Source organism: Eptatretus burgeri, chromosome 8, assembly GCF_056783735.1.
Source record: "Eptatretus burgeri isolate ZD-2024b chromosome 8, Ebu_testis_v1, whole genome shotgun sequence".
In the NCBI taxonomy this organism is placed as follows: Eukaryota; Metazoa; Chordata; class Myxini; order Myxiniformes; family Myxinidae; genus Eptatretus; species Eptatretus burgeri.
In genome coordinates this window covers 60,328,978-60,352,194 of record NC_140968.1, presented here as the reverse complement: position 1 = coordinate 60,352,194, position 23,217 = coordinate 60,328,978, and the positions used below count along the sequence as shown (strand labels likewise).

Sequence of the window (23,217 nt, the reverse complement as noted above, 5' to 3'; positions counted from 1 at the left end):
AATTACCCCAAATCATAATGAAACCTTATAACTAATATATAAAGCTCATTCTCATCACTCACTGACAGACTGGCTCATTGACTGACTGATATTAATGTTCAGTACCTATCGGGTGACGTAGAAAGCTGTAATTTTTTGTGCTGACGGACATCAAAGCCAGTACACCAGGAAAATTGCAAAACTGTCAGAAAGCATCTGTAAATGAAAATATAAATAAATGAAACAAATAAATGAAACAAATAAATGAAACAAATAAATGCAGGTGAGCGACCTGAGACAATGGGGAAGCATGGTAATTTTATGTGCCGATTGACATCAAAGCCGATACACCAAGAAAAATCACAGAACTGTCAAAAACCATTCGTAAATGATAATATAAATAAATGAAAACATAAATAAATGAAAATAAATAAATGCAGTTGAGCGACCTGAGAAAATGGGGAAAGCATGGTTGGTTATTGTTTACAATGCGTAAGCATACCCCATTAGTAAGTTATAACTTGCGTGGAGATAATATTTTTTACCCAGAATGCACAGCAGCATGTGCTTCAGAAAAATGTCACATTGTGGAATTTTAGACAACGCCGCACTTCTCACGTCGATGTGATACTGCAGTGATGGACGGTCCTTACATTCACCAGAATATGTCAACGTACCTAGCCAGAACGACAATATACACCTCGCCATACTGTCATAGGAACAGTCCAACTGGATGATGGAGATGTAGCTGTGTTTGAGCTGTCTAGTCTGGGTTCGACCCACCTGACCCAACTATATAAACTATCAGGCGGGCGATTTGCTGGCAGGGCATTGCATCATAAAGTATGTCGTTCCTTGGACGGACGTTGAGCTGGAAGCCCCATTTGCTGCTAGTAGTTGGGGAACAGAAGATCTCACGGTGTCTTTCATGAAGAGTAGGTTAATTAATTCTTTATGCAGCCTGGTGTTGGCTTAAAGAGCAGGTTTTGGGTCGCTGATGACTTCGCGTGATTTTAAGGTTGTAAGCACATTAATAAACGTGGGGTATTTATTTTCTTACATTTGAAACTCAAAATATGCTAAAATTAACTTTTAAGTCAAAACTTTTCTCGGTGATCGAAAAACAGACTGGAAGTTACCGAAGATGCTATGACGTCACGTTCTCCGAAAACTTCGTGAACATTCGGAAACAGCGTGTAAACAATGGCGAGATGCGAATCAGAGAGTGATTTCAGCGGCGATGAAATTGAGTGTGTTCATTCCGATATTGCCGAGGACGAGTCGGAGGATGATGGGAATTTATACTATGGAGTTTCTGGCCCTGAGCCATATAAATTTGAGCCACTTGAAAGTGCCAGAAAACGGCCTATTTTGTGTACAAGTGGCAGGACTCAGACTGGCAGTTCACACTGACAGACTCCACCAGACAGATTGGTTTGTAGATTTTCATGTTCTTGTTCGATGCATAAAATAATGTAAAGTTTGATTCGTCTGTGAGTTGATATAATAATTTTTTTAAACCTCTAGTAGCCTGGTGTTGGCTCAGTGGTTAGGGTGGTGGCTTGGGATCCTCGGGTCCTGAGTTCAAGCCCCGTCGGCCGCTGAATTAGTACACCAGGGGGTTGACTCAGCCTGTCATCCTTCCGAGGTCGGCGAAATGAGTACCAGTTCCAGTGTGTGTACTGGTGGAGGGACACTGCATCAGCGACACAGTTGCGCTTCAAGAAATGATAGCTACCCCGGCAGCTGAGCTGCCATACGACCACCACCAACCCTCCAGTCACTCAAGAGTCAGAAATAGAATGAATCAATAATGGACCCAAATATAATGGACGCTTGGTGGTGAAATCTTTCTGACAGCTGAGCTTGACCCCAGCGAAAGTGATGATGGCGTGGCCGATAGGGAAGAGATTCTCAGCCGCGTTCCCCATTACGGGTTACAACGTATGGACTTCCGGATAGTGATGACTGACTCTATTCTAATAATTTCTCGATTTCTTATGCGCATTTATAGATAAACACAATGCCCCAATGCTTGAGAGGTGACACAGTGTGAGAAGATGAAGCAGGAGCCAGCTGAGGAGGAGAAGGCTGAATGGTGGGCACAGCGTCACGCTTGTTTTGAAACCGAGCTTACTCATTGCGTTGCCTTCGTAATCCTCGGCTGTGAAATGGTCGCCACAAATGACAAGTCTATCCAAAGGGTCCCCTTTACCCGTTTTCTTTGGGGGAAAATTCGCCCGTTTTGTTTGTACAAATCTTATCCACTGCCGGCGAATGTTTGATTCCTTCGGGAATCAGTGGGAGCGATTACCCGTTTTCCAGCCTTTTTCGCAAAAAATGACGACACACGTACGAGGCATGATGTACAAATATCCAAATAACTTTGTTCTACAATAATTCAAAATAAAAAACGATAATATAGATAGTTGCAAGCTCAAAATAAGCGAAAGAACGGCCCGCTGAACTGGACACTTATTCAATGAGTGAGTGAGCGCAGCTTTCTTTTGGAGAACGTGACGTCACCATCCATATATGGGCACACGGCTGTTTTTTTCAACGGCCTCGAGAAATAACAACTTCGGAGTTAAATTTCATTAATTTTCCCAATAGTTAGGCAACCACAATAGTTTGCATCGAACTATTTAATGCACATATAATCATATTGATAAATTTTCAGAGCATGTCTGGTGACCCGCAACCTGCTCTTGAACGGTTAAGGTAAATTCCTTAAGATCTTAAGGTCTTCATTTCGAGCCCCCGTCCTGCCATTAAATAACACCAGGTGGGTTGATTCGATCAGCCTACGTACCATCCTTCTGAGGTGGGCAAAATGAGTGTACCAGCTGACTAGATGTATATATATATATATATGTATATGTATATGTATATGTATATATGTATATGTATATATATATATATATATATATATATGTATATGTATATGTATATATATGTATATATATGTATATGTATATATATGTATATGTATATATATGTATATGTATATATATATATATATGTATATATATGTATATGTATATATATGTATATGTATATATATGTATATGTATATATATATGTATATATATATATATATATATATATATATATGTATATATATATATATATATATATATATATATATATATATATATATATATATATATATGTATATGTATGTATATGTATATGTATATATATATATATATATATATATATATATATATATATATATATATATATGTATATGTATATGTATATATATGTATATGTATATATATGTATATATATATATATATATATATATATGTATATATATATGTATATATATATATATATATATATATATATATATATATATATATATGTATATGTATATGTATATATATATATATGTATATGTATATGTATATATATATATATATATATATATGTATATGTATATATATATATATATGTATATGTATATGTATATATATATATATGTATATGTATATGTATATATATATATATGTATATGTATATGTATATATATATATATATATGTATATGTATATGTATATATGTATATATATGTATATGTATATATATATATGTATGTATATATATATATATATGTATGTATATATGTATATATATGTATATATGTATATATATGTATATGTATATATATATATATATATGTATGTATATATATATGTATGTATATATATATATATATGTATGTATATATATATATATACATATACATATATATACATATATACATATATATACATATATACATACATATATATATATATGTAAAAATCCCATGCACAGACAGTAACCATCTCCGATTTCGAAAATTCCTCCCAGAAAAAAAGTTATGACGTCAAAATATCTCCTCTAATAGAAATCGCCTAAAAAATTATCTCCGAAACTGGACAAGCTTTTTGAATTATGTTTGCGGGAATCGAATAGGGCATTAGCAGAGATAAATTACGCACATATGATACATCACTATGACGTCATATCAATTTTTATGACGTCATTCCTATTTTTTGACATTTTTGTTTGACAACCCAGAGTTTTCATCGGATCTTCGTGAAACTTGCCATGTATATGCAGAAAGCCCACGCGCAGGCAGTAACCATCTCCGATTTTGGAAATTCTTCCGAGAAAAAAAAGTTGATGTCATAATATCGCTGCTAATGGAAATCGCCGATACCATTATCTCCGAAACTAGGCAAGCTGTTTGAATTTTGTTTGCAGGAATCAAGCCGGGCATTAGCACAGATAATTTAACGCAAACCTGATACATCACAATGACGTCATATTCGTTTTTATGACGTCATCATTAAGAGGACGAGGATCTTAGCTCATGTGAGCTTGTTTTAACGTGGCACCAACTCGTATCGCACACCGATCCACACCACACACCAAAGTTACCAAGCAGCTTGCCAGCGCTTGTCAAGCCAACCGTTCCTTCACTCTTTCGAAAGGAGTGCTTGCTTGAGTGTTTAAGCCGTAGAAAGCGAAGTTCTGCAAGAAACTTGGCAACACCCTTGAAGAGAAGGAGAGTCGTCATCACTATATAAGCACCCTGAACAAATGACTGTTCAAATCGGTTCAAATTTATTCAAAGCCAGTCAGCTTGTGAAGGGTTGAGACTTGAGTCGAGTCCTTCTCCTGCCAAAACCACGGCAAACCCGCCACAAGAATGTGGAGAATCATTATGGTCGAATTTAATAATTGTGCTTGCGTGTTCCGGAAATAGAGGCTCATGAAAGATCGGAATATATTTTGGGATTCCATTAAAACAAATCTGACGTCATAATTAAGGGTCAGTCAGGAACAAGTCCGAAGTACACCACGAAACTCGATCCACGCAACGGCATCAAATTATCAGAAACAAGTTCACGAAGATCATTATTCATTCCAACGTCTTAAACCTCCTTGTCTTGTTCGCCGTGTTTTCATATATATATATATAGTTTTTTTAATCATTCCACCAAGGTATTGGGTGTGTGAGTTTAAGGTGTAAAGCGGTGTATGGTACGGGCACAGCGCTGTATGGTCGGCGCACAAACGATTGATGAATTTACGTAAAATGGACATCGTTTCGCGAGACGAACCGATCGCTGAGTGACGTCAAAGAGATAATTTGGTAAATCGAGCAAAGGAAGCGACAAAGAGTGCGAATCCCCTCAGCTCAAGGTTACCCGTGACGACCAATCGAGAGAGCTGAAGAGAATTCGTGGTGCTTGGTGTGATGCAGGCGTTGTACGTCCATGGCGTGTCGTGCGCGGCGGTGCTGCAGAAACTCGGGACACTCGTAGGAGGCCTTGAGCACGGCCTGGTGTTTGCTTCACACTTGGGTGACCCTCGCGTCGCCTTTCGATTCGTGTTCCCCGTCGCGCTCGTCCTTTTCTCTCCAGCGCTCGGACACGCTGTGCTCCGCTGCGCCATCATCTCCGAGTGGCTCAATGTGGTGTTCAAATGGTACAAGATTGAGGATGCACACACTTTGTTATCGGCAATAAAAGTCCTTGCCATGGTCGCTCGTTGGTGCAGTGCGTTTCCAGACCCAGGGTTTCGGCTCGGTCTGTCTGTGTCTTGTTGCCAGAGTAACCAGGTTTTAATTAAAAGCCGGCTCGAGGTTAAAACCCCCAGGATCAGGTGGCCAAACCATCCGAAGCTGCGAGGGTTTTGAGGACTTGATTTAAATACGCCCGAAATGGCTTCTGGAGAATGTTGCGGTCACGCTGTGTATGTATGGTGTACAGACTCGAATTTCCGACCGTCGGTGTGTAGATTATCTCACTTGACTTGCAATGAAAGGTGCGGGGCAAAATTTCTAATCCGTATTTGTACACAGTCCCCTCAAGTTAACCTTATGAACCCCCCTTGAAACGAGCAAAAAATGATTGCAATACCATAGTATGATGGAATCAAATGCTTCGACGTGAGGTGGGGACGCTCATCGTGGGGCGGGACGCGGGGACGCTCGTCGTGGGGTGGAACTCGGGGACGCTCGTCGTCGGGCGGGACTCGGGGACGCTCGTCGTCGGGCGGGACTCGGGGACGCTCGTCGTGGGGTGGGACTCGGGGACGCTCGTCGTCGGGCGGGACTCGGGGACGCTCGTCGTCGGGCGAGACGCGGGGACGCTTCAGCATGAAGTGGGGCGCGGGGACGCTCGTTGTGGGGTGGGACTCGGCGACGCTCGTCGTGGGGTGGGACTCGGGGACGCTCGTCGTGGGGCGGGACTCGGGGACGCTCGTCGTCGGGCGGGACTCGGGGACGCTCGTCGTAGGGCGGGACTCTGGGACGCTCGGCGTCGGGTGGGACTCTGGGACGCTCGGCGTCGGGCGGGACGCGGGGACGCTTCAGCATGAAGTGGGGCGTGGGGACGCTTTGGCGTGAGGCAGGGTGTGGAGACGCTTCGGCGTGGGTTGGAGTCCAGGGACGCTCGTTGTGCGGGGCCGCTTCAGCCTCGGGTGGAGCCCATTGATGCTTATCGTGCAGGGACGTTCGTTGTGGGGCGGGACGCGTGGATGCTTCAGCATGAAGTGGGGCGTGGAGACGCTTTGGCGCGAGGCGGGTCGTGTGGATGCTTCGACGTGAGGCAGGGCATAGGGACGCTTCGTCGTGTGACGGGTCATGGAGGCGCTTCGGCATGAGGCGGGACGTGGGGATGGGGAATGGGTCGCTTTGGCGTGAGGCGGGGCATAGGGACGCTTTGACGTGTGACAGGGCATAGGGATGTTTCGGCGTGAGGCGGGGAATGGGGCGCTTCGGCGTGTGACGGGGCATGGAGGGCTTCAGCGTGAGGCGGGTCGTGTGGATGCTTCTGCGTGAGGCGGGGCGTGGGCATCTTTCGTCGTGAGGCGGGGAATGGGGACGCTTTGGCGTGAGGCGGGGTGTGGGGACGCTTCGGCGTGAGGCGGGGCATGGGGACGCTTTGGCGTGAGGTGGGGGCATGGGGACACTTCGGCGTGAGGTGGGGATGCATCAGTGTGAGGGGGCGTGTGGGGACCCTTCATCGTGAGGCGGGGCATGGGGACACCTCTGTGTGAGGCAGGGCGTGGGGACGCTTCGGCGTGAGGCAGGGTGTTGGGACTGTTCGGCATGTGACGGGGCGTGGGAAAGCTTCGGCGTGAGGTGGGGATGCATCAGTGTGAGGGGGCGTGTGGGGACCCTTCATCGTGAGGCGGGGCGTGGGGAAGCTTCGGCGTGAGGCGGGCATGGGGACGCTTCGGCGTGAGTTGGGGGCATGGGGACGCTTCGGCCTGAGGTGGGGATGCATCAGTGTGAGGGGGCGTGTGGGGACCCTTCATCGTGAGGCGGAGCTTGGGGATGCTTCGGCGTGAGGCGGGGCATGGGGACGCTTCGGCGTGAGGTGGGGACGCATCTGCATGAGGCGGGGCATGGGGACACCTCTGTGTGAGGCAGGGCGTGGGGATGCTTTGGCGTGAGGCGGGGCGTGGGGACGCTTCTGCATGAGACGGGGTGTGGCGACGCTTCTGTATGAGGTGGGGCGTGGGGACCCTTCGGCGTGAGGCAGGGATGCTTTGGTGTGAGGCGAGGCATGGGAACCCACCCTTCGAGTCGTGTGTGAAAGTGAATACCAAGGAAACAACTGGCTTAATCGCCATCTGATGCATGGCACACACATTGACACCTGTGTATGCGTATGAAACGCCAGCGTGATGGTTTGTAGCTGTCCCTATATGCTAACCCGTTAGAATCTCGGCTGTACGTACTTGCTCTTTCAATGATCATGGTGTTGATGTAGCAAAAGCATGATGGTCCAAATGGCCTCATCCTGTATCAAATAAAAGGTATTTGTATTTCCTTGCCCAGCCTTACCCAACATTGAAGGATGCTAAAGAAAATCTTTTTCCCCGTTGTGCTTATGTGGACTTTTCTAGGTTTCTTTTTGGTGAAAGACCTTACTGGTGGATTTTTGAATCTGGTTTTTACTTGGAAAAAGATCCAGAGATACAGCAGTTTTCAGTCACCTGTGAAACTGGTCCAGGTAAGATTGCAATTATGACCATGCCCATGTCAAAATTACTGTCCTTTACCACCTTTGTCATGTACTGCTTGTCCTCGTACTATTAAAAAAAAATTTTCATGTTGAGATCCATACTGTTCTCTGATTTAAAATGTTTTTGTTTTCAAAGGATCATTTTTTAAAAAGAACGACTGTTCTCAAAATGATTTGTGGATAAGGAAAGTAAGAGTTGATTAATTCAAGCCTTGTATGATAATAGGTAGATTGCAGAAGTAAGACTGGGAGTTTCACAAGTAAATCAAAGAATTTCCATAAGTTTGGCCTGTCTCCATGTATTCACTGGCAAGCTGAGCCTGAAACTTTCCATTTTGATTTTTGTAAGAAAGGCTTTGGCACGACATTAACTTCCCCTGGTGCCCTGCCTCCCTCCCCACACCTTGGTCCTCCCTTTTTGTATGCAGAGTTAAGACTTGTAGAGGAGCTAGACCACAGAACAGAGCAGGAAATCGGAATGAAACTAGAACGGCACTCAGTTGAACAGTTTATGTTTTGCATCCCACTGACAGGACGGAACCGGATCCAGATCTTCACCAAAATTGAATTGATTTCCCGTCCAGGCTGAGAAGAAACCAGGCTGAACAGTTTACATTTTGTATCCCACTGATAGGCTGGGTCTGGATCCGGATCTTCACGAAAATCAAATCGATTCCTCCTTGTCACATAGTTTAAACTATAAACTTGTCACATCACAAACCTGCAACACACACCTAAGCTGTCCACCAAGTTTCGTCTGGATCCGTCCATAACTTTTTGAGATATCATGCTGACAGACAGACAGACAAACGGACAGGGTTAAAAACACAACCTCCGTCCAACTTCGGTGGTGGAGGTAAAGGACAATGGAAATGGTGGCCGGGGGGGGGGGGAGGGTGGCGTTGGTTAACAGGTTAGAGGGACATATGATCAGCAGGATGTAGGACAAAAGAAGAAGAAAGGACATTGGGAAGAATGAGAGCAAGAGGAGGGGGAGCAGGATAGAGGTAAACAAGGTGGATACAGGTGCAAACTCTCAATCACAAGGAAAAAGGAGAAACTGGTGAAGAAACATAAATTGATTAAAAAATATAAAAGAGTAGGGTGATGGAGTGGGAGAAAACCTGAAAAAGGTGGACTTGGGGGGGGGGGGGGTTGATGAGTGGAGAAAAGAAAATGATTTTGCAAAGGGGGGGGGTTACCTGAGATTGTGGTGAACAGCTGTCTTGCAGCACTGGAGTGAAGGAGAGGATTGAAGAGACTGAGGAAGTTGGTTTTACAGGTAAGAGAAGAATGAGTAGATGTGAACAGTGAGACTGGAATTTGGGAGTTGTTTGCGATGTTTTAAGTAGGCACAGAGACTCAGCTTCATTGCGGGAGATACAAATAATTTTGAAGGCCTTGGCTTTCATGGCATCAAGCCGAGAAAGGTGTGAGGCACAGGCGTCACCCCAAAGGTGAGGTCAGTACTCCATCAAGCTGTGGATTAATGCCTTGTAAGGAGAAAAGGATAGTCTATGCATGCCGGGGAATGCCCAGTCAGCGGCTGGTTTTATACGCCAACTTAGATATATGGTTTGTACAAGAAAGATCATGGCTGTAGGTGAGACCCAACAGGTTGATGGACTTCACCTCTTCAAGAGGTTTGTTGACGAAGTAGATGGGAGGTTTTGCCATATGGTCCTTACGGAAAGACAGAATGAGCATGAGATTTGCGAGGATTAAAAGACATATTCCAAGCACTTGACCAGCTCGTGATTCTATCCAGGTCTACAGAGAAGGAAGAGAATGCTGCCAGCCTATCTGAAGGATGCCATGGCAGAGGGTGGAGTCATCAACAAAGAGATGAAGAGTATTTTCCAGAATCAGAAAGATCGATGATGAAGATTATGAATAGGACTGGGCCCAAAACACTGCCTTTGGGCACTGCAGCCCTGACTGGGAGAAGTCAGGAGATCACAGGATTTCGTTGAGAGTTGTTTAGCCATGAGAAAAAGTTGCCTTGGATGACATAGACGGAGAGTTTGGAGAGCAAAGGGGGGTACCAGACTATCAAATGCTTGAGATACTGTCTTGACTCTAGAGAGACGGCCCTGTACACTGCCTGCATTTTTTTTTCCCGGGAGGGATCAAGTAATAAGTATTGTGAAGATCGTATGTTGAGGTTGTCACGATTTGCTGTCAACAACATAAATTTAATTATTATAGTGTTTACATTTGTGCCTGCTATTAAAAAGATTGCTTGGCACAGGTTTATTATAATCCCTCCATGTTCGGACTCGAGTGAGTTTGTTGCTTATGCACTGCTGGGGTTTTCCCCATGAGCAATCAAGTAATATGTTTTGTGAAGATCGTATGGTGAGGTTGTCATGATTTGTTGTTAACAACACAAATTCAATCATGAGAGTATTTCATTGAATTTCCCCGGGCAACACCGGGTACTTCAGCTCGTATAATATGGAAATATAGGTCATGCGACTATGATGTATTAATTAATATACAATGGGAAACTAATCTTGAGCAGGAAGGTTAGTGTTGTACAATGGATGGAATCACAGAACGTTTTTCAAACATGACTACTGCTGTTGGAAGCAAAGAGGAACTGACGTTTCGGGTCATAACCCTTTCTCAGAGAAAAGAGGGATATCTCTCGTCTGGTAATTCCATCCAATAGCAAAAAAACCAATCCTTACAGACAGGCTAATTCCCCAGAATTCTGCACAGGTTAATTCCCCAAAATTAAGGACAGGTTAATTTCCCAGAATTAAGGACAGGTTCATTCCCTTGAATTAAGGACAGGTTAATCCCCAAAATTAAGGACAGGTTAATTCACCCAAAATTAAGGACAGGTTAATTCCCCCAGAATTACGGAGTGGGTTAAATCCCCCAGAATTACGGACGGGATGACTTGTAATACCCACTCTCACCGAGATCGGCACTATAGATACATTTACATTGAGAAAATGAGGGTGTCCCAACCCCTTGAACTGCTGGGCCTAGGAATCGTCTTTTACCCCCCGAAAACCACACACCACTGACCACCCCACCCCAACTCCCCAACCGAGTACTGTCCAATCACCAGTTTTCAACTTCTTACCTCCAGCGCTCCAGATTTTCTATTGTACCCACTATGAACTGTTTTTATTTATTGCCCAAAGCCCTACCGCCTCCCCCCCCCTCCCAATCGCCAAGTGCAACCAGCTTTCAACTCATTCCATCCAGTGGTTCAGGAGTGCATAGAAGTCAAACTACCAAAACAAGCAGTCATAGACTGGTACTTACCAAATCGTCAACTTGACCTCTGACCTTGTCTAATAAAAGCTGTCTCTCGAGAAGGTAGCGACGCAAACCAGAAGTTTCTACGATGATTCTGTATCAAACCATCAAAAATCGTAACGTCGACCGAAGCAAAAATCTCCATTTCTCCACGCAATTATATTATACCTCAACGTAACTCAACGACGCGTCTGCTCGAGCGCACTGCATCATGGGACGACCCATGACGCGTCGAGTGAAATATTTTTTATACAATCTTAAAACGTCTCCAAAACATCCGATTTTTACCAGAATTTCGACAACCGAGTTTTAAGCGTCCTCAGCGATCGCAAAAACCGAAGACAAAATTAAAATGGAAGTTAAAATGAACTCGTAACGTTGAGCGAAGCAAAAGTACTCCATTTCTCCACATGAATTTATGGAATTATGTTTGACCTCACTGTGACCTTGACCTTTGACCGATTTTTACCAAAATCTAATCAGCACTAGCCATCACCCTCCTGAATCACGTGGTGTAATTTGACATTGGTAGCTTCTTCCGTTCTCGAGTTATCGTGGCTACAAACAAACAAACAAACAAACAAACTAACAAACAAACAGAAACGGAAGGCATCAATATACTTACGAAATCTTTAGATTTCGTAAGTAAAAACAGCCCCTCTCTCCCCCACCTGCAAAGCTGAAAATCTAAGAAAAAGCATGGCAGGCCTAATCTCCATCAAATCTTGCATATGTGCTGGGGTTACCGAGGATCACATAATGTGCACAAAAGAAACATCACCCCCCCCCCCCACTCCCACCACGATGGTGCGGTTCCCTCTGTAAGCGGGTCACCATAGCGAGAGGAGCGGGCTGTTTCTAGCTATATCTCGTCATATAATACAGCTATTGTATGTATGTATGTATGTATGTATGTATTGTCGTGTCCATGGGGTTTAGCCCCTTCCTGGATGGATAGACAAACAGTTTTCCTTTGGAGACGAATAGCCGAGATTCTCGGGAGATTATGCCGCGCACGGGATAGGAGGGCGGCAAAGGCACGTAGCAGACGGAAGCACAGCACGGGTTTATACTCGAACCCACGACAAATAGACAAACAGTTTTCCTTTGGAGACGAACAGCCGAGATTCTCGGGAGATTATGCCACGCACGGGATTGGAGGGCGGCAAAGGCACGTAGCAGACGGAAGCACAGCACGGGTTTATACTCGAACCCATGACAAATAGACAACAGAAGCAACTTTAATAAATATGGGATTTAATGAAAATAAATCAAATATTTACAATCTTGCTCTAATTCACCGTCTGTTTGTCTGTCTGTTCCCAGGTACCGCAAAAACAGCTGAACCGATGGCAACCATTTTTTGGGTGTGTAATCCTGGGAGAGCTTGGAGTAAAATAGGCATAAATATAATAACATGACCCCCTTGACGGTTCCTGTAGGGAGCGGGTGCTTCGAGTGGTAATAATTCAAAGGGTAAAAATAAAAACGGAATGTGAGGTAAACTAAATCTAATTTTGAGGCGTCTCCACACAGACTATAATACAGACAAGGGGACAGAATAATAAAAGAAATATCTTTTTCACTCACTTCCGGCTCACTTCAGGCTCACTTCCGGTTCCGGTTTTGAGCGGCAAGAGGTCTCCTTCGGGGCTCCCTGCTGACATTCCCAAAGTTAAGTTCCGGTTGTTATTTGTCCCGTTTTAACTGTTTAATTTTCTCACCTACATGTTAATGTGTGTTCCTAGTTCGGTTTTGTTTCAAAAATCGTGCTATTTTGTGAGTATTTATGTCGACGTTCTTACTTGGTGTTTGAGGCCTAGTCCTAGGTTTGAGGCCTACCGGTTCCACTCGGTGTTCGATCGTTTTTTTTTGTTTGTTTTTTCTCCCCATTACCTTCAATTTCTATCCTCCCCATTACCTTCAATTTTCATCCTCCCCACTTTCCAAACATCCCCCATTCTCCCAACTAATCTCTTTCTTATCTCAAAAAAAAAATAAAATAAAATAAAATAAAATATATATATACCCAACAACAACAACAACAACACGCTCACCTTCTCCCGATTCTGCTACTTCTTCTTCCTCTTAACTTCCTCCTCGTCTTCCTCGATTTCTTTTTTTTTTTTACACTTCCATGACCTAATCTGTTGAACTCTCTCATACATTAATATTAACAACAAAAACGATCTTATAATGCTTCATCTTCCTCTCTCACACATGTGGTACTCTTTACTGTTTCACAATGCACTTCTCTTCTGCTATTTTAACAGACTGCTCTCATTTCGACCTCTCCTTCATTCCTTGCCTAAAAAATCCAACTATTACAGCGCTTCTTCTCTCCATGCTCTGAATTCGCCTTCATTGCATCCATCAAGAATTGTGTTAAATCGCATCTCTGACCTAAAACTTTTAAAAACCACAGTTTGCCATGGATGCTCGCTTTCCATCAACCATTCTTTTTTCCAACTTCAGTGCCAACTCACCCCCCTCACCCCTCACTCTCACTCTCAAAGCAACCATCCCACTCTTCTCCCTCCAAGCCTCCCTCTCACCTCTTTCAAAAATTCCCCCTCACCTTTCTCCCACCTTTCATCCCCCTCACTCTTCCTTCTCTAAGTTGCCCCCCTCTCATCCACCAACCTGCCTCCCTCCACTGCCCTCTCACCTCCATCTCTTCACTCCACCTCCTCAAATCCTCAACTGCCATCTTCCTTGTCTCTTGTCCCCCCTCTCTCCCAGCACCACAGAGCCTTTTTTCCTCCTCATTCCGCCCCCCCCCCTCCCTATTCTGCAATACCCCCCCCTCCTTCACCCACCCTCCTTCCCCCCCCCCCTCATCCCTCGTCCTACCCTCCCCCGCCCCTCCACCTCCTGCACCCAAAGCCTCCTCCCCTACCTCTTCATTAAAAGTGTGGACCTCAAATATCCGGGGCCTTCGCTCAAACCTTTCAGATCTTTCCATGCAGGTTGCCACTGACAAACCAGACATTATCTGCCTAACAGAAACTTTCCTCTCCCAAGACGTGTCTGACTCCCAAGTATCTCTCCCTGGCTACTCCCTCTTACGGTATGACAGACCTGAGCCTCGTCCTGGTGGAGGTGTTGCTCTCTTCATCAAAGACTCTATTCCTCACTCTCCCTGCACTGCTCTCACTCCCCCACACCCCAAGGAATACCTCTGGCTTCGGCTTCCCCTCCACTCCCACCTCATGTTTATATGTGTACTGTACCGTCCACCGAACAGTGATGACTCCATCTACACCTCACTCTCCGAAAACATGGACCATCTTCTATCTTCTCATCCAAACTCTCTCTTCCTCTTATGTGGCGACTTCAATTGTCATCACGCCAGTTGGCTAGGTGTGGGTACCTCTCTCACCTGCCATGGGACATCAGCAAAAGCTTTCTGTGACTCATTGGGACTGACTCAATCGGTCAACTTCCCGACCCGGATCTCAACCAATGGTACTCCATCTCTTCTGGATCTGATTTTGACAAATTTCCCTGACAATATCTGCTGCTCTTCCTTCGCTCCAATTGGTTCTTCTGACCACGTCCTTGTTAAAGTGGACATCTCTCTGGCTGTCATCAGAGAACCACCTCACCGCCGTCGAGTCTGGCATTTCACTCAAGCCGACTGGCAGGGTCTCCGAGCAGCCATCAAACTTACAGACTGGTCTCCTATCACTACTTTCTCAAACATCAACTCATCCTGGGAATTCTTTCAAAGAAACTTGCTCTCCCTCATGCACAGATTTATCCCCTCTCGTGTTCAGTTGTCTTACCCTTCCTCCCGCCCTTGGTTTACTGAAGCTTGTGGTGAGGCAGTTGTCCTGAAACAACTTGCCTTTGCCTCATGGAAAGCAAACCCAACTGAGGGCAATCTCAGTTCTTTCCACAAAGCTCGGAACAAGTGTGTATCTACCCTCAGGAGAGCCAGAAAACAACATCTTTCTCATCTCAAGTCTGAACTCTCAAACCTCTCTCCCTCCTCAAAATCCTGGTGGCGTTTAATCAAATCTGTTTCTGGTGTATGTTCCCCCTCCATCCCCTCCCTGACCTCAAATGGCCGCACTGCTGATTCCACACGTGATAAAGCTGAATGTCTAAACTCGGTGTTTGCAGCTAAATCTTGTGTCCCAAACCCATCACTATCTCTACCCACTTTACCCAGTCGCACCCAACTGTCCCTGGACTCTGTATCCTTTTCTCCTGACAAGGTGGAGAGCTTGCTTTCAAACCTCGAGTCAGATTCTGCAACCGGTCCAGACGGCATCAGCCCACGTGTCCTCAAAGCCTGCTCTTCTGCTCTTGCTCACCCTCTCTCTGTTCTATTCACCCTCTCATTTTCCCAAGGTCATCTGCCATCTGCTTGGAAATCTGCTAACATCACTGCCCTGCATAAAAAAGGTGCAAAAACAGATCCCTGTAACTACAGATCAATCAGCCTTCTCCCAATCATCAGCAAGGTTATGGAATCCATCATTGCTTCAGACATGAAATCCTTCCTCTTCTCCAATGGCTTGATTTCCAATCATCAATTTGGTTTCAGACCAGGTCACTCTACCCTGGATATGCTGCTACTGCTCTCCCATCAATGGATGGAGGTCCTCAATGCCAGACAGGAAATCCGAGCCGTATCCCTGGACATATCACGTGCTTTTGACACAGTCTGGCACCCTGCCCTACTCACCAAACTCTCTTCCCATGGTATTCAAGGCCATCTCCACTCATGGCTCGCAGACTTCCTCTCCTGTCGCAGTCAACGTGTGGCCCTAAACGGAGTTCTTTCATCCCCTCTTCCTGTGCAGGCTGGAGTTCCTCAAGGTAGCGTTCTGGGCCCTGTTCTTTTTCTGGTTTTCATCAATGATCTCTCGGACTCTCTGGAAAATCCTCTATTTCTCTTTGCCGACGACTCCACCCTCTGCCGTACCATCTGTCATCCCTCAGACCGGCAAGCAGCAGCTTCTTTGCTCACTGCAGATCTGGATAAAATCACAAACTGGTCCAACACGTGGAACATGTCTTTCAATCCACACAAATCTCACACTCTCACTATGTCTCTTCGAAAGGACCGTTTACAAAACCCCCCCATCCACTTTCTCAACAATCCTCTGGAAGAAGTCTTTTCTTTCAAGCTTCTAGGTCTCACTATCTGCCATGACCTTTCCTGGGAAAGTCACATTTCCAACCTTGCCTCAAAAGCCAGTCGCCGACTGGGAATCCTCCGTCGTGCAAAGTCCTTCCTCGGCCCTCTTGAGCTCCTGACTACTTACAAAGCTTTTGTCCGTAGCCTGATGGAGTACTGCTCTCCCCTCTGGGCTGGTGCTCCTGCCTCCCACCTTTCTCGACTTCACGCTGTCGAAACCAGGGCTTTTAAGATCATTGGCATCTCCCGCAATGAAGCTGAGTCTTTGGGCCTCTCACTCAATCACCGCAGGTTGGTCGGTGGTCTTTCTGTCTTCTACCGACTCCTCTCCAGCCTTGCCCCCCTGCTCTCTCTGCGATTTGTCCCAACCACATTTCCACAGGGCGCTCAAGGTCCGCCAACAACCCCCTTCTGGTAAAACTACCAAAATCACGAATCACTGCTCATCTTCACTCTTTCATTCCTCTTTTTTCCCGCCTTTGGAATAAACTTCCTCACTCTATTCTTTCCCATTCTTCCCTCCAGGCTTTCAAAACAGCTGTTCACCACCACCTCTTATCTTCCCCCATCCAAATCCTCGATCATTTCTACCCCCGATAATCCACCCAAGCCCACTTCCTTCAATTCTCTTGCTTTCCTTCCTGAAAGTCCCTGTAATGTCCATCTTCTCCTCGCCATGTTCCCCGTCCCATCCCCATCCCTCTCCCTTCCACAGTTCACCTGTGTCTGTTCCCCAATGTTTTGTCCCTTCCACTCCCACCCCTCTTGTCTCATGCCTCCTTGCTGTGAGTTGTGTGTTAGCTCTCATACGAGCCTCGACCAAGGTATACAAAAAAAAAAAAAAAAAAAATCTCTTCTTTAACCTGGCACTTAGCTGTGTGCCCAGAGATGAGTTCCTGTAGCTTGATGTTCAACAAACGGCTTCGTTACTGCATGGGAAAATGCGCCCAAAATGGCGTCAGCCACCACTGCCTGGGTGGGAAAACATTCGGGTGGTGATACTCACTATGAAGGTTCAGAAACCGCCGTGAAACTTCTTTCGTCAATCGCACTTGCTGACGGCGCTGCTTTGCAAAAAAAATGGTGCTGTCTCTTTCCCTGATGGCACAACACGAGGCATCGAGGTTGGTCTCACACGATCCAGCTAACAGTCAGTGGCCAGCATCTTGCAACACCACGCGAGCCGATTCGACTCAGCACGAACACAAGAATTGTGCAGTCTTCTTCACCATGTCGAGGGGAAGCCAGCCGCAATGCCCTTCTTTCAACCACTGATCCTGTTTCTCTCACTTCTGTCCCGCTCCGAACCTCTTGTCCCGACTGCCTTCTTGTCGCACAACGCGAGCCTCTCCTCCTAACTCTGTCGTCACACCCATCAATCATCCACTCCGGGGGTGTGGTTTGCCAGTTGTCACCCCTGGAAACAGGGTTTCTTGCCTGCTTGGACTTGCAGTTAGGTTGTTGTTGTTTTAAGGATGTGATCCCTTTTTATCGCCTGTCTTGAAAAGCAAAAACATAGGAGAAGGTCGCAGGGGGCAAATACATACTGGGAGAAATTATGCTTCAACCCTACCTAATTAACATAGCACCACCCGCCGTGCGGTGATATGTAACACTTAAGCTCACAGTTTCCCTACTTCATTTACATGAGATGTCTCCGACACGTCCACGGACCAAGCTACTCTGTAAACTCCTATCTTTCCTATGAAATTTCTCCATCTACCCCCACAAACATAACAGTATGTATGTATGTATGCTGCTGAAATAGCTTCCTCTGGTGGTGTGGGTGCTCGCCCAGAAGTGGGTGGGAAAACTTATGCGAGAGTTGAATTGTAAAGATATATTGTTGTGGTGCCGGGTATCGGTGGCGAGCACGACCGTTAGGGGGAGCAGCAGAGTCAGGTCCGCCGAACACACCGGAATTTAGGTCATGACCCCGGATAACTCCAGAGCCGACGGGTCACTTAAACTTAAAGGACCGAGGTCGCCAATACTTCGACGGCGTGGGGTAGGGTTAATTACCTAATTTCAATATACCTAAATACCCACGTAGTCTAACTACCGGGGACCCACGCCCTCGACCGACTCTGTCCGATCAGAGTCGCAGGTAACGACTCGGATCCGGCGTAACCGAGCGGAGTTACCAGAGCTGCACCGGACCAAATGAACAATTTACCCTCGCTATCTCTCAATACACAGCGTGCCAAGCCAATGAAAGAAACACAGAAACGAGCTGGTACATTCAACAAGAGGGGAATTTATTTACAACAATAATCGGGGAGGGGAACACAGAGCAGAGTTATCACGAATAAAGAAAGGGTATGAAATGTACAAGCAATTCCTTAAACAATTATACTTAGAGACAGGGCCCACGGACACACAAATACCCAGAAAGAGATGGACCTTGAGGTCTTTATTGCCCCTTCAGCTCAGAGGGAAGACGAGCTGAGGGAAGAGAACGTGCTGGCTACCTGACCGCGTTCGTGCGGCTCGACGTCCGCACATTCCCGGAGCACCAGTCGCAAAAGAACGGACCAGGGCAGCCGAACCCAGAGGAGGCGAAACGAGGTGATCTCCCGTGCTGGGATGGTCGTCCGCTTGTAGTAATGCATCAGACGAGATGCCTCGGATGCGCGGGATGCAGTCCGCCGCAGACGCAGACAGAAGCACGCTCGAGCAGACGGGACGCAATCATTAATGAATTCCGTCGCTTTTTCGGGGCGGGTCCGCTCCCTCGTCGCCTGCTCTCATTGGGTGGACGGTGTGTCGCGGCTCCGCCTTCTTGCAAAGGACCGCCCCAGCTCTGGTCCGCGCGTCACCCATTGGGCGGAAAATGACGCATACCCTTATTTGGCATGCAGCCAGAGCGAAACGCTTCGTGTGACCATATTTGGTGTGAAATTCACACCGCCTGGGGCATGGAATTCCGCACATGGCCGCATACCTGCGAGCGCGCGAAGAGCACGGACAATGCGGCGAGCAGAGTGTTGTTGTTGGTGATGTAAAAATCCGAACTATAAATTAATTCACAGCGCACGTACAATTAATCACCCATTAAACATAGGATGGGACCCGACCGAGAAACACATACTTACCGATATAACTGATCTATAAGGACTCTGGCTGTTGTGTGCGATGGGTTCCAGATTCGTAACACTACCACCTCCCCTTTTTACAGACTTGTCCCGAGTCGTTGAAATTTCGTGTGACCAGCATGTGTAAGTTTTCCCCTCGTATGATTTACCTTCAGATCCCTGAGTGCGACATTTTTTTATACGTGTCCCAAAAATAAATAACCTAGTGCACTGCGTAACGAACTATCAGACTCGTACAGACGACTTAACTAAAATTGCCAGCGCTAAGACAGACACACAGGTGGGTTAAACTTATTTACAATCTTAACTAATATTTACACTAACCATGGCCCAGGACCTGTCATCTGTGCGATAAAGGCACAGCAATGTTGCCAGTTTTGTGTGGGTGAGTGCACAGTAGCTGAAGGTCAGTCGTCCTCAGGGCCTGCTCAAAAGGTCCCCCTTGTGTTTGTTTTAGTGAACCTTCTTCTTCGTTCCTTTCATACCCCAGCTGCTGGAGGCAACTCCCCCTAACACGGCAGGCCATGCAATGTCCCACAGGCCATTTGAAGTGGCCTTTATGCAGAAGAGGTGGCCAGGCTTCTCAATGCAGTCTCTGGCTCAGTGAATGGACGGATGCAAAAACAAATGAACGCACGGGCTGCTCAAATGCAATCCCCGTATGCGGCTGCCTGCAGGGCAGTCTTGGCGAATGCTTGCTGGATGGTCCTGGCGCACATGGATGGATGGATCGTGACATGGGGCAATGCAAACAGGGGCAGCAGGCATGGAGTCATGACAAAGGCAGGCAACAAAGGCATGGCAAGGCAGATGCGGACCAGCAACTGTAGCACAACAGGCTGGCATATGAAGCTGGCCAGCCTCTGGTATGGTCCGTGAGGTTCTGTGCAGGGAGTGCGGTGGTGCCGGCCGCTCCGAAAACGGGCTCGGACCTACCCTACTGTCTCTCCACAACCTATCGCTTTTGCCTGTCTCTGTCCATACCCACTCCCTTCGTTTGCAACAACAAACACAAAATTTAGCCCCTTTTTATTTTATTTATTATTATTATTTTTATTATTATTATTATTTATTTTTCTCTATAATTTCGTCTCCCTAGCCCCCCAACTCTCTTTGTCTGGCTAACTTATCCTGTCCATCTACTCCCAACCCCTAAGTTCCTTCCTGAGGGGAATAAGGGAGAGACTAGTGTCCTGTCTTAAGGCCCAACGAAGCCTCAGAATAGCCTCCCACATAATTCAGCTATCTTCTCCACAGTGAGTCCAGCGGCCTATGGAGATTGAAGGGATGGATGGTGCGAAGGGGTCCACGTTTCCTATCTACCCTATCCTTTATTAACTTTAAACTACCCCAGAGCTTTTCAAAACGCCTGTCACTTTAAAGTATCAGTTCTAAAAACCATGAGTCCCGTCGCCTCTGTTGGTGTCCATTATTAATTTGGGCCCTACCCACAAATTTTCACTCGTGCCCATGCACAATTTCATGGCTGGGCAGCGTGGCTCACTTGGCAGGGATTTCCCTCCTGCCGGACTCTAACTACGGCACCCCGGGCCCTGAGGCTGTCTCCGAGCCTACCTGCTCCCTATGAACGCGGGGGGTTGCCCTTCCTGGCATTTCCCCCTTCCGATGCCCACGTGGCATTTTGGCGCTATGGGTCCCGTTCCGCGTGTCACCCATGCCCACTACACCATCCTGTTCCCTTGGACCCTCGGCCTACTCTAGCCAACCAGTCCGGTGCCTGGGGTGCCCTCTACTCAATACTCACCTTTCGACAGCCACGCTCCCAGCCGGTCAATGGACTCTTGCACCCCTCCAAATGGGTTTCGTGCCTTCATACACCACCAACACAGAACGACCTCCTTTTGGTAAATTTAACTAACCCACTGACTAACATTACACTGACCCCGGGGTCACTTGGGTGGGATTCACTCCTCCCCCCACTCAGTCATTCGCACCATGCATTCCACATTCGCTCCACTCACACACTCGGGCCCACTGACCCATACTCATTCATCACATATTTCCCATTTTTCAATTCACACCAACATTCCATAGACTACGTCCCCCTAACTAACTCGTGCTCCCTCGTCGTCCCTTACTCTAATGCACATTCCATTTCATCTACGTAGCTAAGCTACGTCCCCACTACACATTCCATGTCTGTCCTTGTCTCCCAAATCCATTCTAAATCTAAATTTACTTTCCCACTAACTAGTCCACGGGCCCCATGGAGGACGGCTCATGCGCCAATGAGGCCGGTCTAACTAAGCTAAACCCATCCCACTAACTAGTGCTCCTATGCCCAAGCAGAATGTCTGCCACATCCCTGCCGGGGCCGTGTACTTGGAGCGAGGCTTTTTATTTTATTTGTTACACCGCCAAGGCGGCGGTCTATGGCTCACTCGCTCGTCCCTTCCGTCGGGCAATACGTGCAGCCATGTCGTCATCCTGCGCATCACAATCAGCACTCGCCTTCGAGGGGTCCGCCATGCGAGCCAACGCGCGCCGCTTGCCCATAACTTGCGCCGTGAGGTCCCCAGTGACGTCACTCACACACCGAACCTGTGCGGTTTCCCGTGCAGGCCAGCACGAGCGCATCGTCCCGGGAACCCGCTACGCGCGTTCTGCGAACAGAACACGCGGCGTGCAGCACGTGGAGCTTCACACACGCGCTCGCATGTGGATCCGTCCGTTCCAAATTCAAACAACACTCGCCATTTTAGCGGTCCACGCGACGGTCTCTTTCGAAATGCGGGACTTTCACGCGCCAGCTTCTTGAGTCGCGCTCGCCCAGGCCATTCCGAAAATGAGGAATGGACCTTGGACGCAACGTTCCGTGGAGCCGGCGCGATTTCCAAAATAAACCAGTCCACCGTCTGGGTCGGTCCGCGTTTCAATTCCTCGCATGCAATCACGCACGCCATGACACTCACACCATTCTTACCTTCTGGCACACATTTAAACACACTCGCACCACTTATACGCTTTACCACACACTCCGGGACAATCACACTGGGGGTGGGAGTCCGTACAAGGGATCCCGAAGCCTCTACCCCCCCCCCCCAAATTCTGCATGGGCCCATTCGCATCACTCACCCGCTCAACCCCGCATGGCCCAACCAGACCCACCTGGTCGCGATCTGCTTCGAGGGAGCTTACCATCTCCCCCTGTTCATGAGGGAGGTTAACCTGATGCTCAAACCGGGTCATGAGACATTCCACGAGTTCAACCCCATTGTACCCCACTAACTCGATGTGTGTGTGCTCGTCTTTTACTTTCTTTCATTCGTTCCTCTCTTCCGATTTCTGCATCTCCATTATTATCTCTAAATCCTGCGTCTCCCCTTGTGTCACTGTTAATTCCGTCTCTCCCCCAATTATCGTGGCATCGCTCGTCATCCCGACCTTACCCATCTCCATTGCGGGCCCGACGCTTTTTTCACTCCCTCCTGACTTGATTGTTCCCCCACGTGCAGGCGCCATTTTCTCGCCTATGGCCCGCATTTCGACATGTGCAATCGCCCTTATTGCCCCTTGCCCTGCCTGGAGACTCAACCCCATGCACTGCATCTCACCCCACTGTGTTCACATATCACCCCTCATCTCATCCATTTTGCTTTGCAGATCCTGCGTGTTTGCATCTGTTTTGGCATCCATCCATTTTCCCATGTTTTGCATC

At 46.9% G+C, this 23,217-nt stretch overlaps 1 protein-coding gene across 2 annotated transcripts in view; it reads left to right on the top strand.

The window, feature by feature from the left end:
* The first annotated feature begins 5,061 nt into the window (after positions 1 to 5,061).
* The window catches only part of G6PC3 (glucose-6-phosphatase catalytic subunit 3), a 48,018-nt gene continuing 29,862 nt past the window's right edge, over positions 5,062 to 23,217 (top strand). The window contains exons 1-3 of one of the 2 annotated variants that reach the window (XM_085892244.1): positions 5,062 to 5,466; positions 7,897 to 8,003; positions 9,237 to 9,297. In XM_085892244.1, coding sequence (XP_085748370.1) covers positions 5,451 to 5,466; positions 7,897 to 8,003; positions 9,237 to 9,297 — 184 coding nt within the window. In that variant the 5' untranslated portion in view covers positions 5,062 to 5,450. The remainder of the gene's footprint in view (positions 5,467 to 7,896; positions 8,004 to 9,236; positions 9,298 to 23,217) is intronic. The other variant, XM_085892243.1, reaches the window with a different exon arrangement.